General features: G+C 47.9%; 1 protein-coding gene across 3 annotated transcripts in view; it reads left to right on the top strand.

The window, feature by feature from the left end:
- Positions 1-8,155: 8,155 nt before the first annotated feature.
- FAM161A (FAM161 centrosomal protein A) overlaps positions 8,156-11,528 on the top strand; it is a 40,638-nt gene continuing 37,265 nt past the window's right edge. For 2 of the 3 annotated variants that reach the window (XM_088477490.1, XM_088477489.1), the window contains exon 1: positions 8,156-8,557. In XM_088477490.1, the coding sequence (XP_088333616.1) occupies positions 8,405-8,557 (153 nt within the window). In that variant the 5' untranslated portion in view covers positions 8,156-8,404. The remainder of the gene's footprint in view (positions 8,558-11,528) is intronic. The other variant, XM_088477491.1, reaches the window with a different exon arrangement.

The following is an 11,528-nucleotide window of genomic DNA, read 5'->3' as shown; positions in this document are numbered from 1 at the left end:
GATCAAGAGGATGATTAGCAAAGCTGCTTCCGCTGTAATCTCATTAAACAATCACTACATAAAGCAAACCTTTAGGCAACTGGTCCACTAATACCATACTCTTACCCCAATTCTCTTACTTTGATGGTGAAAAGCCCATGGCTGCTGACTGCAGGGGAATTCTAACTGTGCTATATATACCAGTGATTCTCCAGTATCCCTAACAGGTCATATGACCTGTTGGGTGTACTGAAAGGTTGGAGTTGAGAACCACTGCTATAGGCAATCAATGCCTTTTATATATATATATATATATATATATATATATATAATATATATATAATATATATATATATATTTAGTTATTTATTTTTTTATCTAATTTGCATCTTGCAATACATCTTATTTTTATACTTGCATTTCAAAATGTGCTTTTTTTTAATGGTAAGTAGTTATTCAAAAGAAACAAACTGAAGATTGTACAGTGTTTTTTTTTGTTTTTTTTTAAATTTGTACACCCAAACCACCATGCGCACGTGAGCATATTAATTCTGTATTCATGCACTGTCCTGGGCGTGCTTCCTTAATTTATTATCACTACTGTTGGAACAGTGCAAATAATTAAAAAATACTCATTCCATTCAAAACACGCACACAAAATCAAAATCGACATTTATAGATAATCATATGTTAATCTATTTAAAAATATAAATGCACAGGTCTATCTATAGAGACTATTCGACTAGGTGTTCTGTGTGAAAAATGTGTATTTAAAAAAAAAAAAAAAAAAGTTTAGAATTAAGACAATTTTTTTTATAATACTTTCAATATTTTATTAAAAAAATATTTAAATAACATTTCAAAATAAAACCATCACTTTTAAATCATCCCATAGTGCCAATATAACTCTCTCCTGTCTCAGATTTCCACTCCGAATACTAGCCCTGTGGATATATTCCATTCCTCTGGACATAGTCCCCTTAAATAGGTTTATCTGACTTACAACAATATAAAAATGTGCTGCTTTGATTACAGAATACACCCTATGTATATCCATTACGGCAGGGATTCCCAACCAACCTCAAGGCACACTAACAGTCATGGTTGTAAGTGATATCCATGATTGTGACCAGATGGTTAAATCAAAATAGCTGAGGTACTAACTAAGTCACTTGTGCTCAAGTATGGCTATCCCTAAAACCTGGACTGTTAGTGTGCCTTGAGGATCGTGGTTGGGAACCCCTGCATTACGGAGATAAAGACTCACTTTCTTCTTCGGGAGTCCATAGCTATTACGTTGGAGTATGTGGATGTATCCAGGCACCAAACAGTTAATACAAGCTCTCAACTCCCAGAATGCTCAAGGTCTTCCCCACATATACCCCGCCCCTGGCTAGAGGCAGTCAGTTGTTCTGTTTGGTGCGAGAAGGCACTGCACTGACAGTGGGACTGCTGGAGCAGGCCCAGAGAAAAGTTTTTTTTTTTTTTTTTTCCTGCAGTTGAGCAGGGGGCACGTGCTGTGGATCGGCTGAGAGTCTCATGGGAGACGCGCAGATCGCCTGCTCCATCTACCGGCGCCGCGACACTGGTGTGAGGCCAGTAATTTCGGTAGGGGCACAAGGCCCTGGACCGCAACCAGGATGCGTAGTGATGCAGGTAAGTGTGGTTGCGGCGGCCGCTGATGCCGGAGCTATGTGCCGGTCCGTACTCTGGCGTGGAGACTGGCCCGGGGGACTGCTGTAGTGAGGAGCCGGGGTAGTCTGCCTCCTACACTAGACCACCGGGACTTGATATTCCTGACAGCCGGGGGGAGCTAATGGTGGCGGCCATGTCAGTGAACCGGGTGGATTCACACAGCATAAGGGAGGTTTGCTCTCCCCCGGTGGCCCCTCCTCCAACCCTCACTCCGGCCCTTCTAGGTTCCCGCGTCTGGGTTGCTCCTCCCAGCTACTTGAGTCAGACCGAGACTACTCTTGGGTGGTCTCGATGGCTGTACACTCAGGTTGGGTCAGTCTCCCTGTATGCCTCTCCCGTGGTGACTGGTCATACAGAGCTCCATATGCTACTAGGCTTTAGGCTGTTTGTAGTGCACTGGGAGCTTAGAATGCATAGGCTCTGATAAAAGGGGGGGTGTGTGTGTGTATATGTATGTGTATATATATATATATATATATTTATTATATATTGCATGTGACTTTTGAAAGCTGTGTGTGTTATAACTATCAGTGTTAACCTATCACTGCTGTTTCTCCTTATAACCCTCTACTACAGGTGTGTGGGGTAGTTAGGGGGAAAACATTCACATATGTACTCAGTTCTGTTGCATAAGAAATTATGTCTAAAGAATCTGAAAGACAGGTGGCAGAGGCCCCTGTGCTGGTGTTTTTGTATGGCCTGTAAAGCGGGATTGTCCCCTCAGGATTTTATACAAAATGGGCTGTGTGCTCACTGTTTTAGGGAGTCACCACAGCAGTCAAACTTAACAGCCTCTGGACAGGAGCCCCCTTGGGCTTCTTTTTTCCCAGATCATGGCGCAGGTTGCGGAACATTTGGCAGTTCCAGCGGCCCCAGTGATGAGAGATCCTCAGCCGCTGCAACCAGTTATGTTTATGCCCCCTATGCTGCCATCCTGGATGGATATGTATGCGCATGCGGGTCAGCCTATGCCTTCATCTTCAGCAGCTGCTGCAAACAGCTAGATCAATGCAGCCAAAAACCAGAAGGCGTTCGGCCTCACATGTAGGCCAAGCCACGGATTCCGATACGTCCTCTGAGGAGACGCATGTTTCCTCTCAGGATTCTCTTTCTGGAGAAGAAGGGGATCATTTCCGGTAGTTGATGTCCCTTTTTTTAATTAGGACAGTCAAAGCAGTGTTGAACATAGATGAGGAAGAACCACTGCAAAGCAAGGCGCCTGTGTTTAAGCGCCAGAGTGGTGAAGGCGGAGTTTCCCAAATCAGAGCACTTGTCAGCTTTTGGGGGCAGCATGGAAAGTTCTGGATAAAAAGTTCCATCTTACCAGAAAGGTTGCAGCTTTATACCAGTTTCCTTCGGAACAGTGTACTAAATGGGAAGTTCTGCTGTCGGTGTACGCACATGTGGGACATCTGGTGAGGAGTGCCACATTGCCCATACCGTCTGCATCTTCTCTTAAAAATCCCACGGATAGGAGGTTGGAAGGCTGTCCTAAGGCAGTCTTCTCACTCTCAGGTGCTGCCACTCGCCCAGCTACGGCTTGGGTTGCCAAAGCCATCGAAGTATGGATGAAAACTTAGTCGGAATCCCCGCCAGAATTGTTTAAGGAGCAGCTGAAGATTGTCTCCTATGTCAAGGAGGCTTCATCCTATTTAGGAGAGGCAGCTTTGGTTTCCCGGGATATTATCCTCTAGAGCGTCGGCTGTCTCTGTTGTGGCACGCATAGCCCTGTGGTTAAGGGATTGGAAAGCAGATTCAGGGTCTAAGGCCTTGGAATCCCTTCCATTTGCGGGAGGTATCTTTTTTGGCACGGAGCTGGACAAAATTGTGGCTACGGTGGCAGCTTCTAAAACGGCTGGTCTACCCTCAGCATCTGTTCCCAGGCCAAAAAGATCATCCTTTCGGCCGCAGGGGAAGGTTAGAGGTCAATCCTAAGAGCCAGCTCCAGCAGAAAACCACAATCTAAAAAACCCTGGCAGAATAAACATCCGGTTTCCAGGTCCCAGGATAAGCCTGATGGGACGGGCCTCCTCCCCCAGTGGGTTCGGTGGAAGCCTTGGCCCTACAGCAGGCTATACAATCCCTGCTAATGGCAGGTGTGATCATCCAGGTTCCAAGGAATCGGTTACGGAAGGGGTATTATTCCAACCTATTCCTGATTCAGAAACCGAATGGGTCCTACCGACCTATTTTAAACATAAAGGGACTCAACACGTTTATTCGGGTGTCCTAGTTTCACATGGAGATACTGCGATCAATTGTATCCCTGGATATCCAGGATTCTTATCTGCATATACCAATTGCGCCATCCCACCAGCAGTTTCTGCGGTTTGCTGTGGGGCAGGATCACTTCCAGTTCCAGGCACTGCCATTTGGTTTATCCACGGCCCCTCGGGTGTTTACCAAGGTGATGGCAGTAATAATAGCACGTCTCAGGCGCCAGGGCGTCAGAATTCTGCCATACCTGGACGATCTCCTGTTATTAGGGCAGTCTACACAGGAGTTGCATGAACATCTCGAGTTGACTGTCTCTTGTCTACATAGGCACGGTTGGATCAAAAACTGGAAGAAGTCATCACTCCAGCCAGTGCAACAGTTGGTACATTTGGGGGTACGCCTGGACTCCGTGGGGCAGATTGTATCTGCCGGAGGACAAGATTGCGGCCCTGCAGTTGCGGACACGCAAATTGCTTCACAACAGACGAGTGTCGGTACACTCGGCAATGCGGGTGCTTTGGTCAATGGTGTCCACCTTCAGCATGGTGGAATATGCCCAATTTCACTCCCGACTGTTGCAGCAGTTGATCCTCTTACTCCCCGTGCCAGAGTACCGATCAATAAGATCTCAGATGATCCATCTCTCACCAGAGGTGCGGTTGTCCCTGTCGTGGTGGTTGCGGACAAGCCATCTCAACCAGGGTCACCCATTTTGGATATCTGAATGGGCACTCCTCACGACTGATGCCAGTCTCGGCTGGGGGGCGGTGACAGATCAGCACACTTTTCAAGGAAAATGGACAGAGGCAGCGAGTTGTCTGTCCATAAATGTCCTGGAACTGAGAGCAGTATTCAGAGCATTGTTGCAGGCTCAAGGGATACTACAGGGCAAACCAGTGCAAGTACAATCTGACAATGTCACCACGGTGGCTTCTCAATCATCAGGGTGGCACTCTGAGACGGGGGGCCATGGCAGAAGTGTCCAAAGATTCTGGTCTGGGCAGAGCGTCACCTTCCAGCAATATCAGCCGTGTTCATACCAGGAGTCCTAAATTGGGAAGCGGACTTCCTGAGTCAGCAGTATATAAACGCCAGAGAGTGGGATCTTCATCCACAGGTATTCCAGAACCTGGTGGACAGATGGGGTCTTCCAGAGATAGACCTCAAGGTACAACCACAGGTTGCTCAGGTTCGGGTCCAAAACCAGGGATCCATTGGCCAAATTCATAGACTCTCTTACACTAGACCGCAATTCCACTTTACTGTATCTCTTTCCGCCTCTGGCTCTTCTTCCCAGAGTCATCAGGAAGGTCAAGCAGGAAAACAGTGTGGTGATACTGATAGCTCCTGCTTGGCCTCAGGCGCCATTGGTTCACCGATCTACAGAGTCTCTCCGGGGACACTCCATGGCCTCTTCCTCTAAGGCAGGACCTGTTAGTACTGGGTTCCTGCTTGTACCTGGATCTTCCTCGTCTGTCTGACGGCATGGCTCTTGAGGCCTCCGTCCTCAAGACCAAGGGGTTTTCAGATTTGGTGATACAGACAATGTTAAGGGCACGAAAGCCTTCCTCTGCCCGCATTTATTATAGGATTTGGCACTCATTCTTTCAGTGGTGTGAACTGAGAAAATATGACCCTAAGGTGTTTAGGGTCTCCCGAGTGCTTTCCTTTTTTTTCAGTCTGGTTTAGAGCGGGGTGTTCGTCTGGCCTCCCTGAGAGTTCAGGTTTCTGCACTTTTGGTCTGGTTTCAGCGCAGGATTGCCCCGCTGCCTGATGTAAGGACATTTTTTTCAGGGTGTTCTGAGGGTTCAGCCGCCTTTTATTCCCCCGGTAGCCCTGTGGGATTTGACATTAGTTCTCAGGGCTTTACAGGCTCCCCCTTTTTGAACCCTTGAAATCAGTAGACCTTAAGTGGTTGACAGCAAAGACAGGTTTTTCTTCTTGCCATCGCTTCAGCCCGTAGGGTCTCTGACTTGGCAGCTCTTTAGGTCTGCTCCCCTTTTTTGATATTCCATCAGGATAGAGCGGTGCTGCGTACTAGAGCAGGATACCTTCCTAAGGTAGTATCACGGTTTCATACAAAAATGAAGAAATTGTGGTCCCAGCTTTTCAGGCTTCAGGTCTCTCTGTAGGTGAGGCTTCTCTGGATGATGTTCGTGCGCTACGTATTTATGTGGATCGCACCAACAGCTTGAGGAAATAGATTCTCTTTGTGCTGTATGGCTGTCATAAGCACGGCTGGCCAGCCAATAAACAGACCCGCGCAAGGTGGCTTCGTATGACAATTTCGCAGGCATACACTCAGGCCGGTTGTGTGGTGCCAGACTCTATTATGGCACAAGACGCCGGTCATTTTACCGACGCTGGGAGATCAGCCCCCGGCATCCCGATCGAAGTGATGCTGGGCGCCAAGCACCATACTCCCAGGATATCACAGACTTAATGCTGGATAAGTGAACTTGGGGCATATTCAATTGGGCATGACGTTTAGCGAGGAAGAAACCTTGTGCCCAATTTTGGATTACCGCGAGTATGCGCTCTCCCAATTCACGCGGTGACCAATTAAAAAAAAGTGGTTGCAGGATTTTCAGAGCTGAAAACTCTGTGCTGCGTAAAAAATAAATAATACACTTACATGCCTGGTGGTCTCCCCTCTGTCTTTTTACTGGGGAGGGGGCTGCTGGGAGGCTCCAGAGAGACCCAAGGGCTTGTGGGAGATGTAGTTCTCCCAGCGCCCATTACAGGGGGCTTACACACCGGGGGTGTCTCACGCACACTCTCTCTGACCTCCTCACCACTGCTGCAGGAGACAAGGTCCCGACACTAGATGCAGAAGACCAGCCCTTCAGAAGGTGAGTATTACTGACTACTTAAGCTAATTGGTAACTTCCAATTGCTTAATTAGTCATAAGGAGGGATGCTGCTGGGGTCCCAGAGCATTTCCTGACCTCTTTTTCTAAAATTGTGGATTTTAGGAAAAATTGGTCATGCTCTGTAGGTTCGCAAAAAAAAAACCTTCCGGCTATCAAAATAGGAAAAAATGAGCACCTAATTGAATAGTTAAAATCCTGCACCTGCAGGAAAATGCCCACAGGTGTGGGATTTTTTTTGTATTCTCACTCCCAATTGAATATGCCCCCTTTTTGTTACTCAGTCAGGTCTCCATTTGTCAACAAAGTGCTCGCTAAAGGGGTTAGGTCATCCTTTCTGGATTTAACAAACAGTGGTAATTAAGATTACCGCTGTTTTTCACAGCAGGATGTAGTTAAAATACATACGGGCGGGAGGCTGTCTGTTGAAACCCCGGCGTCGGAATCCCGACTCGGGATTTAACATAGGCAGCTAAATCCCGACAGATGGCATTCCGATCGAAGGTAAGCCATGGTGCACTTAGCTGTTAGCCACAGGGAGAAGAGGGAGGGGGGTTAGGCACCAACGGGGAGGGATAGGATTAGGGTGCAAGAAGGGTTAGGGGGAGGTTAACATAGCATCAGGATGACGCTGTCTGCATTTTGACAGCAGGCATCCCGTCTGCCAGGATTTCATACTCAACCGTCACAGCATCGCTGTCGCCCTGTTTAGAGGGCGAGAGCGATGCAGTCTCCATTGCTGGCAATGGAGACCCGGCGCTGCCCTTCCGTCTTCAGCGAAGCCTTCCTGGCACAGCCAGGTCCCCATGTTATGCATATGTGCAGATGGCCCGTCGGGAATGGGCAGTACACAAGACCCCTGTTGCTGGCAGCGTTAGGCTGCCAACAGCCCAGTGGAAGACATCGCCAGAGGGATAAGTATTGGTAAATACCAGTGGATTTTTCATTTTCGTATTCCAATGATACTAAATGAAGAATTGCGCTGGTATTTACCTTCATTGATAAATGAGGGTCTCAATGTTTTAGGAGCCCCCTTAACTATTGGAACCGTAGGCAGCTGCCTAATGGTAACGCTGGCTCTGGGCACCAAAAGCAGCTGCACCGCCTGCTAATGTAGCAGTTAGGCCTTTGTGCATGGTATAATACATATTTGTTTTGCTTTTCTCAGGGGAAGAGAGAGGACTTGTATGAGGGCTCCAAGCTATGAGATAGGAAGCAATTATTTATAAATGCAGATACTATATAAATAAAGTCTGACAATACATAGCCTATGTTACTATACAACATTCCCAGGAGGTAGAAGTGTGACCATAAGGAAGGAGATCTCAGGTGTTTAAAGGCTGACTGTGCCCTGATAGATATAAAGTACATTGTCTGTACTGACTACTGAGGCTTCCACCATGTACTGCCTCTGATCCTCCCAGCTCTTGCTGCAGCTGAGTCTCACACGGGCCAGATGGTGCGGGATTACTATTGGTTTACTATAAGCAGCTTTGTCTCCCAGCTGCCGCCCTGCTACCCGCGCTCTCAGCCTCCTGTCCCCTCCCGCGTCCCGTATCGGCGTCCGCGGTTACCAGGCAGCAGCAGGGACTTGGGACGGGTCTGGGAGTTGTTACCAGGCGACGGCGCCGAAGCCGAACACCATGGCGAGGTCTCACCGGGACTCTGTGTTGGCCGCGGCGTGTGTCCAGACCCCCGTGCATCCCCACACGCGGGGACCGGTCACCCTGTACGAGAGGCAGGAGGCAGAGAGACAGCGGCTCAGCCGCGGCAGCCGGATGCCCCCAGGAGGAGAGGTGAGACCCTGCTCAGCCCTAGCCAGCACCGGTCATATCCCAGAGTGTGCTGCCAGTCTTCTGTCACTGTGGGGTCAGTGTTGCCAACTCTGAAATGGAAAACAAGCAACCTATAAGCAAAAAACAAGCCCAACCCAATTCTAAAAAAGCCCAATAAAAAAGCCCAATTTATGGGGGTGTCTCTTTGTCCTCACTCTCTACCTGCCTAACTTCCCTTATTCCCCCTCTTCTCTAACCTAAATATGTTAGTGTGTCCACAGCCTTATCTGCCTATATTGCTTTTCTCCCTCTACACCAATCTCCATATTTTTACCTCCTCCCTCTTTTCATCCCTCATTCCCTTGCCAGTCTTCAGCTGGGTACATACTGGCCGATGTGTGTACCCAGTGATGCGACGCCCGACCACGCAATATATATTGGGCGGTCGATACATACTGCACGATGTGGTGTCCGATATGTCGGGCACCAACTGCATCCACTATGCCAGCGTCGGCAACTTAAGGTGCATACACACTAGACGATATGCTCCCTGAGCGATATCGTCTAGTGTGTCCCCGGCAGGCTGTGCTCAATGTCGTTTATGACATTGAGCACAGCCGCTGAACGATATCGTTCAGCGCCGGGCTCTCTCCCCCATTCCCTGACATGCAGCAACCTGACGAGATCGTCAGGTTGGCCTGCATGTCAGCCCAATGAACGATGATGACGAACGACCCGCGGGAACGCGCGTCGTCGTTATCGTTCATCTTTTTGGGCTTAAACATGGACGATAAAGTGGACAACTGAACGATAACGATACCGTTATCGTTCAGTCGTCCACTTTATCGCCCAGTGTGTACGCACCTTTAGTCGTTCCATCGGCTCTACATGCAGGCCGACGGAACTACCACGATGGATGACCCACAGGAGTGCGCAGGGTCACGCGTAGTTGGTACACACTTGCCGATTTGGACGATATGTCGGCCCAATCAGCAGGATCGTCTAGTGTGTACCCAGCTCTCCTTTACCTGACTCTTCTTCTCTGTATTTCTCTCACCCCTCTTCTTTACCTCCTTCATTCCTGTCACCTGTCTAATTCCATTATCCCCTCATTTTAACAGCCTCAGTAATTTTAACTCGCCCCTATGTACCTGCCTCATTTCTATCATCTAGTTTACCTCTCCTTCCCCCCTCCCTTAGTCGCTACCAGTGCAAAACACACAGAGGGGCCTATTCATTAAACGTAAAAATTCAATGGAGATGATTAGCTTTAGAACTCTCATGGAGTTCTAGCTAATTATAGGTGGAATTCATCATTCCACCTCTCCATAAGTATCTATTCCGAAAAGCTGTCATTTTTGCGATGATACTTTTCCCTGCCTACACTACCTTATCGCGCCTGGAAACAGTGCTGCGCATGCGCTGTTACATCTGTAAAACCAGCACATGCGCAGCACTGCCTACAGATGCGGTAAGTTTCGTAACCACCCCCCTCCCCCCCCCCCTCCCGACTTACCTGTCCGCGCAGCAGCCTCCGGCTCCCTGCTGGTCTGTCATGTGGTTTCCCAGCAGACCACATGACAGATTAGAAAAAAATAAAAGATTTTTTTTTTTTCTTTTTCTAAACTTTCTTGTGCTCTGCTGGGGAGCACACATGACAGACCAGCCTCCGGAGCCTGAGGACGGAGCAGAGCGCCGGAGAGACTCGTCGGGGGACCTGCACACGCTGATACAGGTAAGTGGATTCTGCTATTCGCCACCTCACAGTGGCGAATAGTAACTGCATCGAATTCCGAAAATTGATAATTTTCGGAATTTGATGAATACCATAATTTCCACATCCCCATACTAATGTATGGGGAGTGTGGAAATTAACGCAGGGGAACTTAGCAAGGAGATATCTGTGATATCTCCTGTGTTAAGTCTGTTCATGAATACCAAAATAACGTTATTTAAGGAAAATGTCCTTAAAAACGTTATTTTAGTGTTGATGAATAGGCCCCAGACACCCTTACTTACCTCTAGGGGTGCCTCAGCAATGCACACAAAAAAATAATCCCCAAAACAAGCAACAAACTACTTCAAAAAAAAGGAAGCAACTTGCAAAAAAAAAGAAGCCCAATTCCGCTTGTTATAAGCGGACTTGGCAACTACAGTATGAGTGGGGTCTATTTACTAAATGACAGTTGGGAGCTGATTGGTTGGTACCTTATTTCAAACTGGACATTTCACAGTAACCCAGGTTTGCTGTGCGTTCACGTGCAATAACCTGGGTTATTGCTGATAGTGTGAAAGGGATATAAACCTTTAGTTAACACACTCAATTAAATGATCTTTTATTGAAACATATAATTGAAGAAGTAAATGTGTGTTACTCGTGGTTGTGTGCTGGCGGCCTGTTATCTGCTGCACCCGGGAATTACATGTAGTGACAGGGATTAGTGTCAGGTGACAGCAGACGAGCTCAGTACATTATTAGAAAGCTCCTTTTAGCACAGGTCCTACCAATAACCAATTGAAAAATCAGCTCCAATTTGTTGGAATTGGCTTCAAATTTACTGTTAATTGCAAATTAAGATGAATTAATCCGGTGTCACAGTAGTGGATAGAAAAACCATCAACTGCTATAAGTCACGTGGAAAAATTCTATAAACCTGTTTTGGGTACGCTGCCCGCTTCATCAGACCATGTTCCCACTAGGCTGTTTTAGCGGGGCGCCGTGCCTTATCCGATTTTAAAGTGGCCAAAATGCACCCTGCCCTTATAGCGTGCACCCCGCTAAAGCAGCCTGCCCTGTGCAGTCCCCACCCGCGTGCCACAGTGCTCCATCTGGCGGGAAAAGTTGTGGTTTCTGATCGCCGCCGGGTGAATAGATGCCCAAGAGTGACAAATTGGGGGACGTGTCATGATGAACGCTCCCTTTTTGTGAGTGCACAAGTCTTCGGTATGCGCATGGAAGCTCCATCCGCACTTCAGCGCACTGCCTGCCCTC

Source organism: Taudactylus pleione, unplaced genomic scaffold (assembly GCF_031769625.1).
Source record: "Taudactylus pleione unplaced genomic scaffold, aTauple2 ptg000201l, whole genome shotgun sequence".
In the NCBI taxonomy this organism is placed as follows: Eukaryota; Metazoa; Chordata; class Amphibia; order Anura; family Myobatrachidae; genus Taudactylus; species Taudactylus pleione.
This window is presented reverse-complemented; position numbering and strand designations above follow the sequence as displayed.